The following is a 17,110-nucleotide window of genomic DNA, read 5'->3' on the forward strand; positions in this document are numbered from 1 at the left end:
TCACCAGAGCTAGAAGAAAAGTTACTTGATTGTTCACCTTCAATCCCTTTCAAATTTCACAAAAAATGTGAGCACCAAAGAGTTGGTTCTTTTGGGCTTCACTGTTGTGAGGCCTCTTTCTGTTTTTCTGTTGATTTCGGTCTTTTTTGGTTGTGTATATTTGTAAGTTAGGCCTTTGTTTGCTTGTAATTTTAGACTTGTTGTTTAATAAAAGTTAAGGGAGTTTTAGCTGTAGTTTAGCTACAGTCATTTTCCCAAAAAAAAAAAAAACAAAGAGTCGGTCCTTATAAGACATGAATTACACACAAAAAATGAAAGATGTACTGATGTAGGTTTGAAAGGTGACGTATTTTGAAATTGGGCTGATTGTGGGACTTTAAATAAGAAACGAGACATATTTTTTGTGCTTGTGTTTATTTATTATTTTAATGATTTATGTTGTGTCAATCGAATAAGCTAACAAGTAATACAACTCAAATTTAAATCCGACTTGTTAAAATAATTAGTGACGCTACCTAACATGTTAAGAATTTTTTTTTTTTTGGCGATTGAAGCTTGAAACAAGAATCAACAAGGCCCAAAAATCCAGCTATAATCTTTTAAGCATGTACTGTAGGAAATTATTTGCCTTTCCGATAACCAAAAGTTAGTTAGAATGAGTTTGATAAGGGAGTTATGTACAATTATTAAAAGGAAAACTAATAAAAATTGCTTGAAAACTTTGAGTTTTAACGATAAAGACAAAATAGAGGGTAAAATGAATAGTACCAGGATTGACTTTTTAGTGTAAAAATATGATTTTTTTGTTAAAGTAAACAATACCGGAACTTTTTCGTTAAATTTTTCTTTATAATATTAAACGAAAGTGAGCTGTCATTTGTCCCTTATCACTTCAATCATAAGCTTGTTGTCTATTAGCTGCCAAGAAATAATATTTAATTCTGTCTTGGGTCTTTGTTTCAACTAACCCAAATCCAAAAAGCCCTTGCATGCTTGGGCTTTTAATATTTTTCAGCCCAATATTAATTAATTACCCAAACACTAACAACTATTAGTGATTAATCAAATACAACACTATCAACTTTTAATGATTAATCAAATACATTAATCATTGTCAACGAATCTAGACCCTTGCATGCTTGGGCTTTTAATATTTTTCAGCCCAATATTAATTAATTACCCAAACACTAACAACTATTAGTGATTAATCAAATACAACACTATCAACTTTTAATGATTAATCAAATACATTAATCATTGTCAACGAATCTAGACCCTTGCATGCTTGGGCTTTTAATATTTTTCAGCCCAATATTAATTAATTACCCAAACACTAACAACTATTAGTGATTAATCAAATACAACACTATCAACTTTTAATGATTAATCAAATACATTAATCATTGTCAACGAATCTAGACAACTAATCAAACAAATGGGTCCATTTTCCAAAAAAAAAAAATTAGTGACCCTACCTAACATGTTAAGAATTTTTTTTTTGGGCGATCGAAGCTTGAAACAACAATCAACAAGGCCCAAAAATCCAGCTATAATCTTCTAAGCATGTACTATAGGAAACTATTTGCCTTTCCGATAACCAAAAGTTAGTTAGAATGAGTTTGATAAGGGAGTTATGTACAATTATTAAAAGGAAAACTAATAAAAATAGCTTGAAAATTTTGAGTTTTAACGATAAAAATAAAATAGAGGGTAAAATGAATAGTACCAGGATTGACTTTTTAGTGTAAAAATGTGATTTTTCGTTAAAGTGAATAGTACCGGAAGTTTTTCGTTAAATTTTCCTTTATGATATTAACCGAAGGTGAGCTGCCATTTGTCCCTTATCACTTCAATCATAATCTTGTTGTCTATTAGCTGCCAAGAAATAATATTTAATTCTGTCTTGGGTCTCTGCTTCAACTAACCCAAATCCAAAAAGCCCTTGCATGCTTGGACTTTTAATATTTTTCAGCCCAATATTAATTAATTACCCAAACACTAACAACTATTAGTGATTAATCAAATACAACACTATCAACTTTTAATGATTAATCAAATACATTAATCATTGTCAACGAATCTAGACAACTAATCAAACAAATGGGTCCATTTTCCAAAAAAAATAATTAGTGACGCTACCTAACATGTTAAGAATTTTTTTTTTTATGGCGATTGAAGCTTGGAACAACAATCAACAAGGCCCAAAAATCTAGCTATAATCTTCTAAGCATGTACTGTAGGAAATTATTTGCCTTTCCGATAACCAAAAGTTAGTTAGAATGAGTTTGATAAGGGAGTTATGTACAATTATTAAAAGAAAAACTAATAAAAATGGTTTGAAAATTTTGAGTTTTAACGATAAAGACAAAATAGAGGGTAAAATGAATAGTACCAGGATTGAGTTTTTAGTGTAAAAATATGATTTTTTGTTAAAGTAAACAATACCGGAAGCTTTTCGTTAAATTTTCCTTTATAATATTAACCGAAGGTGAGCTGCCATTTGTCACTTATCACTTCAATCATAAACTTGTTGTCTATTAGCTGTCAAGAAATAATATTTAATTCTATCTTGAGTCCTTCAACTAAACCAAATCCAAAAAGCCCTTGCATGCTTGGGTTTTTAATATTTTTCAGCCCAATATTAATTAATTACCCAAACACTAACAACCATTAGTGATTAATCAAATACAACACTATCAACTTTTAACGATTAATCAAATACATTAATCATTGTCAACGAATGTAGACAACTAATCAAACAAATGGGTCCATTTTCCAAAAAAAAAATAATAATAAATCAAAGAAATGGGTCCACTGTAAAAAAAAAAAAAAAAAAAAAGGGTAAATTACATTTACCTCCTCAAATTTGGGGTCAATTTCAATTCCTTATAACATCTTTAAAACATTTCAATTTCGTACATCCGTTAGAAAATCTGTTAAGTTAACTGTTAAGTCATGATATGACAAATATGAGATCCCCATTTGTGCTGACGTGGCTACCATATTTATACGACGTGGCTAAACACTTTTTTTTTTAATTTAAAATATTTATTAAAAAAAAAAAGAACCCAGAAACCCCCTTCCCCCTTCGTCTTCCCCACCCCCAAATCAGCACACACACACACTCTCTCTCTATCTAATCACCCTCTTCCTCCTCTCCCTTTACCTTACCTCCTGCCACCACTCCCAGGCCTAGAAAGCCCAACCCAAGCCCGCCACCGCCGTCCAACCAGGTCGCCATGGTCTGCAACAATCTTTCATTTCTCACCTTCGTTCTTCACCTTCTCGGTGACGGGAAGGATGAAGAACTTCCATCGCCATCGGATTTGATAGGATGCAAATCGTGGAGTAGAGAAGGGAGTGGAGGAGGGAAGGAAATGGTTGATCTGGGGACAAAGAAGGGACGAGAGGTGAAGAGAGTGGAGGAGAGGGAGAAGGTGGGTCGGGGAGGTGAAGAGGGAGGAGTGGATCGGAGAAGGATGGCTCGGGTGGGCAAAGGGTGGATGATGGGGGATGGGAGAAAGGGGTGCTCCAGTGGAAAGGATGGAGGGGTGGAGTCGTGGAGGTGGTGGAGGGGATGGAAGGGTGCTCGGCGGGGAAGACGAAGTCTGGGTTTTTGGTTTTTTTTTTATTTTTAACTTTTAATTTTTTATAATAATTATTTTAATATTTTAAATTTTTTATTAAGTGTTTAGCGGCACAAATGTGGCAACCACGTCGTCACAAATTGGGACCTCATATTTGCCATGTCATCACTTAACGGTTAACTTAACAGATTTTTTAACGGATATATGAAATTGAAATAAAATGATAAGTAAATGTATGAAATTGAAATGTTTTAAAGATACTATAAGGAATTGAAATTGATCCCCAACCTGAGGGGATAAAATGTAATTTACCCAAAAAAACAAACCACCAAAGCAGATGAAAGAAGAGAAATGCATATGAAATCAAACCCAAAAGAAGAAACAAATGGGACCACTGTAAAAAAATCACAAAAGCCGATGAAAGAATAAAACGCAGGTGAAATCAAACCCAAAAGCAGAAACGAATGGTACCATTGTAAAAAAAATTTCAAAAGCAGATGAAACTAAACCCAAAAGCAGAAGTGTTTTGATTATTACCTGTTAAACGATGAAGGACGATCTACTGAAGAGATGGGGAAGACAACGGTAGGGTTGGTTCGGTTAACCGATGTCCAAGAATTATAGGAACTGCTCATCAAACCAACCGGTTAACTGATGACCAACCGGTAAAATTTCTGTAGATATAATTTTTTTTCCAGTGGGTGCGGTAGCTAGTCAGCGATACTATAAATAGCAAAGCTTATGGAGCTCCTGAACTCACACCAGCACTTGATACAAAAGCAATAACACTTGGCTAGTTCGCTTCAAGTTTGAAATCTTTGAAATATGTCTTCTGTGGAAGTTCCACTATCTCAATCTTCAAACCCAAATGACACTTTTGATGTTCATCGGCCTAAGCCTTCAGCCACTTTTTCTCCCAGCATTTGGGGTGACCATTTTCTGTCCTATGCTTCTTTGGTAAGACTTCTTTCTAACTACAATAAACTATTATATATTTTGAACACTATATTATTATGAAAATTAAATTTGTAATTTTAAACAAAGAGGAAAAAAACCAAAGAGTACTTTAATCATTTAAAATGCTACTGATTCGAAATCATTTTATCTAACTTTTCCTTCCTTAATGTGGCAAACATGTTGCGAATCTAACTACCAAAGTTAAATTCACACTTCTTTTTTTTTTCTTTTTTTTTCCTTTTTTTGGGAAAAACAAGTTCTTAAAGTCATGAAAACTGTCACGCAATAACTATTTCAGGCTAGGTGCCTCTCTTTCCTCAGTGTTTACAATTTAGAAATTGACATCATAAGGGTTATGTGTTTCCTAATGTGTCATCAGACTTATAATCATCTTATATTAATTGTAGTCTATATCTTTTGGTACTTGGAAACCTCCTCATTCAAACATATCATAAAGGTTATGCGTTTTCTAATTTCTTAAATCAAAATGTGATCCTGTGGAGGAAGTGGATGCTGAACTTGAACAACATGTACAAGAACTGAAGGAAGAAGTGAGAAGGATGCTAACGACATCACCTGAAAATGTTTCCCAAAAGTTGAACTTGATCGATGACATTCAGCACTTAGGTGTGTCCTACCATTTTGGAAATGAAATTGAAGAAATTTTACAGAAAATTCACAAGAGCTCTTATGATTTGGATGACCTGTACACAGCTGCTCTTCTTTTTCGATTGCTTAGACAACAAGGTTATAACGTTTCATGTGGTAAGTAATCTCGGATGGTGGTTTGGTCATATATTTTGTTGTTTTTCGTTTTTTTGTTTTTTTTTTTGTTTTTTTATTTTTTTTTGTTTTTTTATTTTTTTTGTCTAAATGCTTCTTGAGGTTCTGAATTTTCCATTTTGTTGGTCATGCAGACTTATTCAACAAGTTCAAGGACGGTGATGGAAATTTCAAGGAATCACTCGTTGATGATGTTGTAGGACTACTAAGCTTGTATGAAGCCACACACCTTAGGATACATGGAGAGGAGATACTAGATGAGGCTCTAACCTTCACCATGACTAATCTCGAGTCGGCGACATTCCGTTTAAGCCCCCCACTTGCAAAAGCAGTAACCCATGCCTTAAATCAGCCGCTCCGAAAGGGTTTACCAAGGGTTGAAGCAAGGTATCACTTGTCAGTCTACCAGGAACTAAGAGAATCACCGAATGAAACTCTTCTAACGTTCGCCAAGTTGGATTTCAACCGACTGCAACGAGTCCATCAGAAAGAACTAAGCGAAATCACCAGGTAAATTAATTCCTTTTTCATCCAAATACATCACTTACTAAAGAGTTGAATTCTCCACCTCTAGCTACAAATAAATAATTATTTTTGTAACTCAGGTGGTGGAAGGACTTGGACGTGCCAAACAAGCTACCTTTCGCAAGAGACAGATTGGTTGAGGTCTACTTCTGCTGGAGTATGTCTGTCTATTTTCAGCCTCAGTATTCCTTTGCTAGGAGAACATCATGCAAAGTTACTGCTGTAGCATCCATTATCGATGACCTTTACGAATATGACACAGATGAACAACTAAAGCTCTTTACTGAAGCTATTGAGAGGTATGAATATATCATTAGTTAAAATTATCTTATACATAAAAGAGTTTATTTCAGTTTATTAAACACAAGTCTCGTGGTTTTCAACATTTAGTACATAAAATTTTTTTCGTCTTAGAGTCATACCTAAAATGTTAACTTTGAAACAGTTTCATACATCTATTAAGTTTTCCGTTAGAATGTCTGTTAACTGATGACGTAGCGTCTACGTGGACCATTACTAAACCTCACGTGTCAATACGAGCCCACTTCAATATTAAAAAATTATACAAAAAAAATAAAAAAAAATCCGTACCCACCTTCTCCCCCGTACCCTCTCACTCCCTTCTCTCTTCTGCAACCCCCTTCTCTCTTCTGCACCTGCACCACCCTACCTTCTCTCCTCCGCAACCCGCACCACCCACGTCTCAAACAACAATCTCCATCCTCCACATCTCATCACATCTCACGAATCAGATCAGAAACCCTCCCCCCTCTCTTTTCCCCTCCCCAAATCTTCGCCCACAATTTCACGTCTACTATTAGGGTTTCTGAAAATGTCAGGTGCAGCAATAGCGGTGAGCTACTTGAGCTCCTGGGCACGCGCCCTCGTCCAGATCTCTCATTACACTTTCTCCGCTATCGGCGTTTCTGTCCTTGGCGCCGCCTGGTTTTTCCCTTTTCCTTGTTTCCTATCCATTTAGTAATTAAAGTTCTAATCTTTAGATTAAATACTGATAATGAATATTATTGGATGGAAATTAGGGGGATTTATATAACCGGGAGGGTGGCTACGGGTGCTACCGCATCGGGTGCGCCTTCGCACCCAAAAAAGAGCATACCTTCACCCGAAAAAGAGCATACCTTCATCCAGCCCTCTCTCCTCCACCATGCCTCCTGATACGGCATCGATTTAGTCCCCATTTCAATCCCCGATTCCACCACCACCGCCAAGACCTTGATCGAGCAAGGCCCCTTCGATTGCATCATCCACAAGAGAGAAGGGAGGGAAAGGGTGCGGGTGCAGGTGCAGAGGAGAGAAATGAGGGTGGTGCAAGTGCAGAAGAGAGAAGGGAGGGAATGGGTGCGGGTTCCAGAAGAGAGAAAGGAGGGAGAGGGTGAGGGGGTGAAGGTGGGTAGATATATATATATATATATATATATATATATTTTTTTTTTTTTATATTGAAGTGGGCTCATATTGACACGTGTCAGTCAGTAATTATCCACATGGGCGTCACGTGAAGTTCTAATGGAAAACTTAATAGATATATGAAATTGTTCTAAAATTAACACTTTAGGTATGATTTTGGGATGAAAAAAACTTCATGTATTAAATGTTGAAAACCACAAAACTTATAGGTAGTAAACTGAGATTAACTCTATATAAAATATCTTCCCTTACATCACCATCCGATCAAAAGGAAAAACTAACCTAATTACACACAACTGATTTATGTATTACTTGATAAGATGGGATGTCTCAGCTATGGATCAACTACCAGAGTATATGAAAGTTTGCTATAGAGCGTTGTTAGATGTATACAATGAAATTCATGAAAAGCTTTTGCACGATGGAAAGCTATATCGCATCCACCATGCGAGAGAAGCGGTACTAATCCTCAATATGAATTAGCAGTAGAGATGATTTTTGAATTATTATAATCTCATGATCTGGTATGTGTCAGATGAAAAAACAAGTTAGAGGCTACTTCGTTGAAGCCAAATTGTTCCACCAGAAGCACATACCATCACTGGATGAATACATGTCTCTATCACTCGTCACCAGTGGCTACCCGTTGCTAATAACCACATCCTTTGTTGGAATGGAAGAAGCTACAATAGACTCCTTTGATTGGTTGTCAACTTTCCCTCAGGCGGTGAAGGCTGCATCAAAAATTTGCAGACTCATGGATGACATAGTGGACCACAAGGTACTTAATCGTATATGTAAATTGTATTAATGAGTATTGTCAAATGCAACAAGTCTCACACTAAAAACCTGACAGAACAAAATATAACCTCATATTAAGTGGTTCCACTTCTAAGTACACCGAACGTTTTTATGACAAAATTTTACACTTGATGGGCTAGCAAATGGTTGAGTTAGAATAATATCCTGTTTGACCAATTAGTAGTGGCCCCTCCCCTCCCCCTTCCCTCCCCTTCTCTCTGAAATCTTGACAAAGCATGACTATTATGATTGGATTAATACTTATGTTACTTTTTATCTTAATCCTCATGCATGACTAGTTTGAGCAAGAGAAAGAACATTTTATCTCAGCTGTGAATTGTTACATGAAGAAATATGGTGTCACAGAAGAAGAAGCGATAATTGAACTTAAAAGACAAGTGCATAATGCATGGAAGGACATAAACGAAGCATGCCTCCACCCTACCGCTGTCCCCATGCCCCTGTTAATTCGTATTCTTAATTTTGCTCGGATCATGGATGTTGTGTACAAGTGTGAAGATGGCTACACTAATGCTAAGGGCGTGCTAAAAGATCTTATAGTTTCTACACTAGTGGAACCCGTGGCTTTATGAGCCTGAAATATCTAGGTGTTGTGATGTTTCTTTTAAAAGTAGTCTGTAGGGCCTAAGTTGCCTACAAAAAATAAGGAGTTACGATCCGTTAAGACCGTAAAAATGTAATTTGGGTTGTGCGTTTGCTTTACATATTATGATTTTATGATTAATAAAAGAACTTCTATGCAGTTGGAAATGAATCATATATTAATTATTCAGCTCAAATAGCACACTAAAACATGCATTTATATGGCTGTTGGTGCCAAAACTTGGACGGAGCTTGGTTACGCAGTTTAACACGTAATTGCCCTGAGTATTGTTTTTAGTCTCAGTGCCACAAGATTGTTCGAGAGAAGAGAGAATATGTGTGCCTCTGTTGGAGACTGTCAACATAGACAATGTTTGTGTGTTGTGCATGTGTGCAAGTTACGTGTTAATTTGACTTCAGAAACACACTACAAGACAGCACCACATTTATCGCAGTTAATTCACCACGGACATAAGAGACTCGTTGTAGAATATCCAATATTACCACGGACATTTAAAGTCCGTTGTAAGTAAATGGTTTTAACAACGAGCAAAACCGGTCTGTAATAGAACATGTTAGAATAATAACGCGCAAGTAAAGCTTGTTGCAGTTATTTGATATGACCACGAGGATAGCCCGTTGTTGAAATAAATTTAATCACAGCGCCTTCTTGAAATCAATCACGGTATATGAATGTTGTAGGTTAATTTATTTAATATTACTCCAAATTTGTTATCAGAACCAACTCTATCTTAAACCCAATCTATATACCAATTCCATATCTGATACCACCAACCACCCAGTCTCACCCATTCGCTTCCTTCGGCGGTTTCTCTGAAATCTCCAAACTACTCATTTCTCTCTCCAAAGCCCCGCCCCCCTCTTCTTCGAAATCACAACCGTCTTCTGTCTGGCGCCCACACAAGAACTCGTCACTGATGTAGAGCCCGCTGGAAGCTTTCCCTAGAGAACAACATGTCGGTCGCCGTCCCTATGCCCTCGCCCAGTCGCCGGCTCGACTTGGATGACCAGCCATTCCTCAATTCCAGGATTAGTATGTCTCTCGATTTCTTTGTAAAGATATTAAAATTTAATTCCGTTCATTGAAATGATACCGGATTATTCTGCCATTAAAGTGTAATTATGAATAAGTATGTTTTTTTACAATTCGATTTTGGCTAAATGTGATAAATATTAAAGCTTTACTTAGTTTTGGTTCAATACGATAAGGTGCAAGAGAAAGGGATATGTTGATAACTAGGAGGCAAGCATGCCCAAGCATAGAACGAGCAGTATGAAATTTGTTGGGGTCGAATTGTGCCCTGACAATGTGGCTATTGCCATGGTATTTTGTTCAAGGTGTCCTAGGCCTTGCAGGGCTTGCTGTCAATACTGAACGAAATCAAGTGAAAACTAGAAAACTCGTCAAAAACTGGGCAAACTTTAAACGTTCATAACCTCTTCAATACTGAACGAAATAAAGTGATTCAAAAACAAAAATCATATTTCCCGACGAGACGAAGAGAATAGTACCTTTTTTCAACGGCTAACTTGTCGTGGTTTGGCTGGAAAGCAACTCAAAAGTAGCTATCTTGGTCTCGAGCCATTTTTTGGCCAAACCACGGCGATTTAGTCATCAAAAGGGGTACCATTGTCTTTGTCTCGTCAAGAAGTATGATTTTCGTTTTTGAATCACTTGATTTCGTTGAGTATTAAAGAAGTTATGAACATTTAAAGTTTACCTAATTTCCGGCAAGTTTTTCAGTTTTCCCTCGGACCAGTCAACTTTGAGGCTATTTTCCGGCCATCTCCGGCAACCATTGGGCTTCCAAATAGGTATAATCTTATTCTACACTTTCCTATCTTCATTTTGATATATTATGAGTCGATTTGGTTATGAAATGATTGAGTTACGAAGCTTTGAAAATTGCTCAAACTTCCGACCAAGAGCTCTGGGACATAACGGAGTTTTTAACAGAAGGACCAAAATGATGGATGGTGCACAATTTCAGGGACCACTTCTATTGATTTGAAATCTCAGGGATCAAATTGATGTGTTATGCAAATCTCAAGGATCATTTTGGCGATTTAGCCTTGTTTGAAATTCTCTCTTTATTGACCTAAAGGGCAATTTTGACATAGTCAAACAAAAATTTGAGAAAAGTCTAGGGTTTAGACTAGTTTACGTTACTTAATACTACGGTCTAGTAGTATTATTTTTTATTTGTAAATGAGAGGTCTTAGGTTCGATTCTAATCAAAAGCGAATTTGAACCACATTATTGCTAGCCCATTGTGAGGTTTAGCCTACTCCCCCACTCCTTTAGTATAAATAATATTGATTGTTCAAAAAATAAAAAAAATAGTTTATCGTTTTGCCAGTCAATACTATAGTCTGGTGATATTTTTCTTTATCGGTAAGTAAGAGGTTTTATGTTCGAACTTGTGAATGACAAATTCAATACCTAATGAAATTGCCTACAGTATCGTTGTTATCTTTGATTTTGCATTTTGGTTGCAGGAAACATTCTTCTTCGAGTTTTAGGGTTTTGTTCTTCCTAGCTTTTTTTGGGTCAGGTATATAATTTATCTCTTTGGTGTTATTTTTTTTATTTTTGGGTTTTTTGATTGTTTGTGCTTCGATTTTTCTCTCAAACTTAAAAAAAAAAAAAAAAAAAAAGAGGAATACTGTTGATTAGTTTTTGGGTTTTGCTTTATATGTTTCGGTTTTGTACTGTGAGTGAGGAATTTTTTATTTTGGTGTTTTAATTAAGGGCTAAACATTTCCAGCAATACAAATGGATGATCATGATTAATTTTTGGGTTTAATTTAGCTTTTGATTATTGTGGATGAGTTGCGAAACTTCTTTTCGATTATGTGATCAGTGCCTGTTATGTTGTTCTTATCTTGATTATATTTGGTTGAGGTCATGATGATTTATGGGTTTTTTAAAAATATGATCCAGGTTTGAGCATTCTGGTTAGCAGGCCCGCTTAGTTGAATCAGCTAAGTTTCATGTCTGACATCGACGTACTGCTTCTAATGCGTTTGGTATGTCTTCTGTTAACTCGTAACTCATCTGAGAGATCATTTATTTATTGAATTCAATTGAATAAGTTTTTTAATTGAAAACCTGGGTACCTAGATGCTCCAGAGACCATTTTCAATCATCGATACAATACTGTTGTAATTTAGTAGTTGTGCAGTTTGAGAATTGTTGTGTAGTTGTTCCTTCAGCAACCTGACTAACCTGATATACTCAAGAAACCAAGCAAAACTGCTTATCTGGGCATTATTGACAACCTAAATGGTTTGGTTTGGTTTGGCTATAATTCATATGAATCTGAAGTCGTTAGTTCTGGTGTTAGGAACATGGTCTTTAAGATCTGATTTAACAACCTGGAGCAATATGCATATATACTGGTGAAAATATAAGGTTGTGAGTGTGGTACTGATTCTTTCTTTGTATTAATTGAGCTTATAAATATTTTAAGGCCTCAAATATAGATTTGTTTTCCGTATCAATTCTTAACTTATCGGTGTTAATAGAATTGATTTGGTTTTGTAGATCAGAATTTTTAAACAACAAAATTAACCTGCAAATTCAGTTCAGGTATCAATGCTTGCGCTTATTTAGATTGTTGAATTCATCTTTACCTTTACTAGATTTTATTTTTCAATGTTGTTTGATGCATTATCGTGTTACTTTATTATTAGAGCAACTCCAGCGTTGGAGCCCTCCCCCCTGGCAATACACTATTCAATCCACCTAATGAACAGTAATTGCCCTTAATGAACAGTAAGTAGCCCTGGCAATAGATTTTGCATCTCCACCGTTACACTTCTATAGCCCTGGCAATAGGCAATAAAATATTAGTATTTTTTTTATTTATAAAATTAATACAAAATAATTTTAAATGTAATATCGGATAAGATTTTTAATCGTTCTCGTTGCGCCACGTGTCATTATCCTAAGTATTATTAAATAATACAAAATAAATAATTATAATACAATTATTGGTGATGGATTTCTGATAAGATTATTAACCAATCACGTCGCGCCACGTGTCATAATCGGTTTACAATCTTTGAGGATAGATTTCCATCAGATTTTAAACGAATGACGGCATGCCACGTGTCATAATCTGTTAACAATCTTTGATGATAGATTTCCATCAGATTTTTAACGAATGACGGCATGCCACGTGGCATTATGCAGAACCTAATCCTTTCTGAATCCTCTATATAATCCACCATCCATCTTCACAAATCTCACACCAAAATTCTCAAGATCTCTATCATTATTCATAATTTCTGCTTCCTTATTCACAAAAATCAGTTTCAATATTCATAGTTTCTGTTTCTTTCTTTCAATGTCTTCTTCTTCTTCTTCTTCCTCAAGGATGATGTGGGAATTAAATCAGGAAGAGGAAGACTTGTTTAACCAATCAGAATCAATGTTCAATCACCAGGGGGTAAGAAATGAGAGGGAAGAAGATGAGGAGCGTCAAATGAGAGATGACGACGTAAGAAGGGGCAGAGCCTCACATTCCCGTCGAGTCATCCAAGCTGCGGCTCAGATCTGCAGGCCCAGGCGTTCCGGAAACCTTGATAGAAGCAGACAACGACGAGGTATGGAACTCTTGGATGATTATTTTGTTCCTAATAGTGCATTCCCTGATACGTACTTTAGACGTCGTTTTAGAATGGAACGACATTTGTTCAACAAAATCATGATTGCTATTTGCAACCATGATTCTTATTTTGTGCAAAAAAAAAGATGCTTTTGGTGCTATGGGTCTACTGCCGGAGCAAAAAATTACTGCTGCCTTGCGGATGCTTGCATATGGAGCATCTGCAGACCAAGTGGATGAGATAACGAGGATGGGGCAATCAACCATTCTTGAGTCCCTGATGAGGTTTTGCGGAGCAATCGAATCTATCTACACCGCTGAGTACCTCCGCAAACCCACACACATGGACTTGGAGCGGCTGTTGAAGAAGGCGGAGATGCGTGGCTTTCCTGGGATGATTGGAAGCATTGATTGTATGCACTGGACGTGGAAAAACTGTCCAAGTGCATGGCAAGGAGCTTACGGGGACAGAAAAGGGGCAAAAAGTATCATTCTAGAGGCGGTGGCATCTTTTGATACATGGATTTGGCACGCCTTTTTCGGGGTCGCGGGAGCTCAAAATGACATCAACGTCCTTGCCCAATCCCCAGTGTTCAATGATGTCCTGCAAGGAAAGGCACCAAAAGTTACATATGAGGTCAACGGACGTATGTACGACGGGCCATACTACCTAGCTGACGGCATCTACCCGCACTGGTCAACATTTGTCAAAACAGTGCCACGTCCGCGGAGTGCGAAGGAAAAACACTTTGCAAGCTGTCAAGAGGGGTGCAGGAAGGATGTGGAGCGTTGTTTTGGTATCCTCCAAGCTCGCTGGGCGATCGTCAGGGGTGCTGCCAGATTGTTTGATGTAGAGTCGCTTCGATCCATCATGATGACATGCATCATTCTTCACAACATGATTGTGGAAGATGAGTACGATTATGAAGCTGTTGATGAATATGAGCCAGACCCGATGAACAATTCAAGAACACGTATATATTGTGCTCATGACGCCACCGATGACCCCGTGCAACATGAGCCATTACAAAGGGATGGACGTTACAATGAAAGGCCCATTCAACGATATACTGCATTTCAAATGCCAGACATGCACAATGCCCGACAAATTGACTTGATAGAGCACCAGTGGGCATTGAAACAAGCTGAAGATAATTAAGTTCATTTTAGTGTGTTATTTTGAATTTGGTATGTTTATGTTATTTTATTTGGTGTGTTTTATTATTTGGTATGTTAATGTAATTTTTTTATGTTTATGTTTATGTAATTCTTAGTATGTTTATGTTTATGTTTATTTTGAATTTGCCCAATCCCCAGTATTTATATAAAAGTAAAAACAATTTTTTTTACAATTTTTTTCAGATTTTTCAGATATTTTTTTGAATTTTTTTGAATTTTTTACAATTTTTTTTAAATTTTTATTCAATTAATTAATCTCTGCCGTTGGATATAAAAAAATTTGAATTCCAACGCTCCAGATTGTGCCACATGTCACAACGGTAACTTTTCAGATTTTTTAAACTATTTTTTCATTTATTTTTTAATTTATAAAGCATTTTAATATCCACCGTTGATCTCAGATCGAACGGTGGATATTAAATCTGACACTTTTTTTTTTTTTTTACCGTGAGATCTAACGGTCCACATTAAGTGACCGTTAGGATCTAACGTACCGTGGGAAGCCACGTGGCTTCCCAACGGTAACAGACAAAACTTTTTTTTCTTCTGATTATTGTGTCAGGACGCGCCCCCACGCGCGGGTGGGGTGCACGCGCCTGACACAAAAAAAATTAAATAATACGCTGACGCCACCCTGGCGTCATCCCCACCTCGGGCTCAAGGCCTGGCAATCCCTCACGGGCCTGGCCCTCGGGCCTCCCCCATCCCCCGGCCTGCCTCACGCTGGAGGCCATCCACCGGCCCTCGGGCCTTTGTTCTGGAGACAGTCCCCCGAGCAATTTGCTACGGTGGGGATGCTCTTAATAAAACTAATTTGGTTTTGTAGATTAAGATTTTTTTAGCGAGAGAATCAAGTTCAAAATTCAATTGAGGTATGAATCATTTTGCTTATTTGACCTGTTGAATTCATGTTTGCCTTTGCCGCATTTTATTTTTTACAGTTGTTTGGTACATTATGGTATTAATTTCATTGTAATTTTATGGATTTGAAGTCGTTATTTGGATTTTGGACTGTGAGAAGGATCTGGTGGGTATAAAGCTTCACTGCTTTGTATTGCAGCTCATTTTGATAACATTTATAATGGTATATAATCTGCTGGATTAATATTCCAGTTTAATAGTGTTGTTTATTATGTGTGACAAGTTATATTAGTAACATTTACACTGTTATCTGTCGTAGTTAGACTTGCTGACCATTTTTATCCTGTTTATGACATTTTCGTGCTAGGGTTTTTGAGCTTTGTTACTTACCCTTTCGTTTTTTTTTTTGGTTGCTTGATTTGTTTTGCAGGTTGCATTTGCAAAAGGGAGAACAACATGTGACATCCCACATCGCCCAGGGGAGTGATCCTTTATGCATATTCTCATCCTTACCTAGCACGAGGCCTTTTGGGAGCTCACTGGCTTCGGGTTCCGTAGGAACTCCGAAGTTAAGCGAGTAGAGGGCTAGAGCACTCCCAGGATGGGTGACCCTCTGGGAAGTTGCTCGTGAGTTCCCAAAAACAAAACCGTGAGGGAATGGTAAGCCCAAAGCGGACAATATCGTGCTACGGTGGTGGATCGGGCCCGGGAAGTGGTCCCGCCCGAGTCGGGATGTGACACAACATCTTAGATAATTTTTGTGCTTATGAAACATTTGAGGGTAAGATTCACATGGTTATTTAAATCTGTGGGTTTTGTTTCTTTGATTTTAAAATGGAAAAAACTTAACATTTTTTTTTCCTTAGATTTTAATTAGAATGTGTTGTAAAGCTTTTTATGCATTGCTGTGGTTTATTGTAATAAGTTGGTAACTATGTATAAGAAGCTATTAGTTTTGGATTTACAGAAATTAGGTGTTCAATTAGTTGAGATTATTTGGTTTCCCTTCAATTTTCTTTGTTTTCTACTTTCTCTTATTGTCATGTATTTTTGTGACTTATTCTTATTCTGCGGTTTAATATTATGTTAGTTTGGCAAAACATTATTATTTAGTCAGTGGTGGTTCTGTTTATGCCCAGAAAATGGTTAGCTAAAGTGTATTGACACATGGTCTTTTTTATCAATGTGTTGTAAATTTTTTTATATGTTGTGGTTTACTATGGTAACTTTTAGCAAGTATGTATGGGGGGAAATGCTTTTGCTTTCCCCTATTTCCTTTTTTTTTTTCGCAGAAAAAAAATTTCATGCAATATTTTTCTGTTTTTGTTAAAATAATGTCCTGATGTGATTAAGTGCCTAAAGGTTACACATTTGGTCTTAAGTGTTATACTCTAATATATTAAGTATACATGAAATATCTAATTTATCTTATTTATTGGCTGTATATATGCTGCTTAGCAATTTGATTAGCTGAAAAATTTAGCCAGCAAGGCAATTTTTTTTATGCTAAAACTGTTGCAGAGATGTTAGTTAACAAAAAGTGGGTCACTGTTTTTATCTTCTCAATTAAGTTTTAGAGAAACATTTACAATTTTTTGAGGCATTATTTCATCCTTTTTCCATTTAAGTTTTCATTGGCATTTCATCTTTATTTGAATTCTTTTTTTTTCGTTTCAAATTAACATTGCTTCCCACTTGACTACAGGCTTTCTGTCACATCCCGATCGGGGCCCTCACCATAACCAGGGCTTG

The 17,110-nt window shown here is 36.6% G+C and overlaps 1 protein-coding gene and 1 long non-coding RNA gene across 2 annotated transcripts; both read left to right on the forward strand.

Annotated features, from left to right (window-relative positions):
* The first annotated feature begins 4,381 nt into the window (after positions 1-4,381).
* Positions 4,382-8,835, forward strand: LOC125476926 ((-)-germacrene D synthase-like). Its single transcript, XM_048583595.1, has 7 exons — positions 4,382-4,544; positions 5,048-5,309; positions 5,462-5,837; positions 5,933-6,151; positions 7,601-7,739; positions 7,816-8,061; positions 8,381-8,835. The coding sequence occupies exons 1-7, from the start codon at positions 4,413-4,415 to the stop codon at positions 8,672-8,674; spliced, it is 1,668 nt and encodes a 555-aa protein (XP_048439552.1). The 5' UTR covers positions 4,382-4,412; the 3' UTR covers positions 8,675-8,835.
* Positions 8,836-9,459: 624 nt separating this feature from the next.
* On the forward strand, positions 9,460-15,805 carry LOC125476928. The gene is made up of 6 exons (XR_007258209.1): positions 9,460-9,738; positions 11,205-11,260; positions 11,650-11,735; positions 12,253-12,297; positions 15,324-15,369; positions 15,789-15,805. It is a non-coding gene; the product is annotated as an uncharacterized LOC125476928 (long non-coding RNA).
* The last annotated feature ends 1,305 nt before the right edge of the window (positions 15,806-17,110 follow it).

This window comes from the organism of the source record quoted next, unplaced genomic scaffold (genome assembly GCF_019419815.1).
Source record: "Pyrus x bretschneideri cultivar Hongxiangsu unplaced genomic scaffold, Pyrus_bretschneideri_v1 Contig2, whole genome shotgun sequence".
NCBI classification, from domain to species: Eukaryota; Viridiplantae; Streptophyta; class Magnoliopsida; order Rosales; family Rosaceae; genus Pyrus; species Pyrus x bretschneideri.

Coding starts and splice junctions, on each gene's coding strand:
- LOC125476926 (XM_048583595.1), top strand. CDS start 4,413: ATGTCTTCTGTGGAAGTTCCACTATCTCAATCTTCAAACCCAAATGAC. Junction 5,838..5,932: donor GAACTAAGCGAAATCACCAG/GTAAATTAATTC, acceptor TTTGTAACTCAG/GTGGTGGAAGGACTTGGACG. Junction 6,152..7,600: donor TTTACTGAAGCTATTGAGAG/GTATGAATATAT, acceptor TTACTTGATAAG/ATGGGATGTCTCAGCTATGG.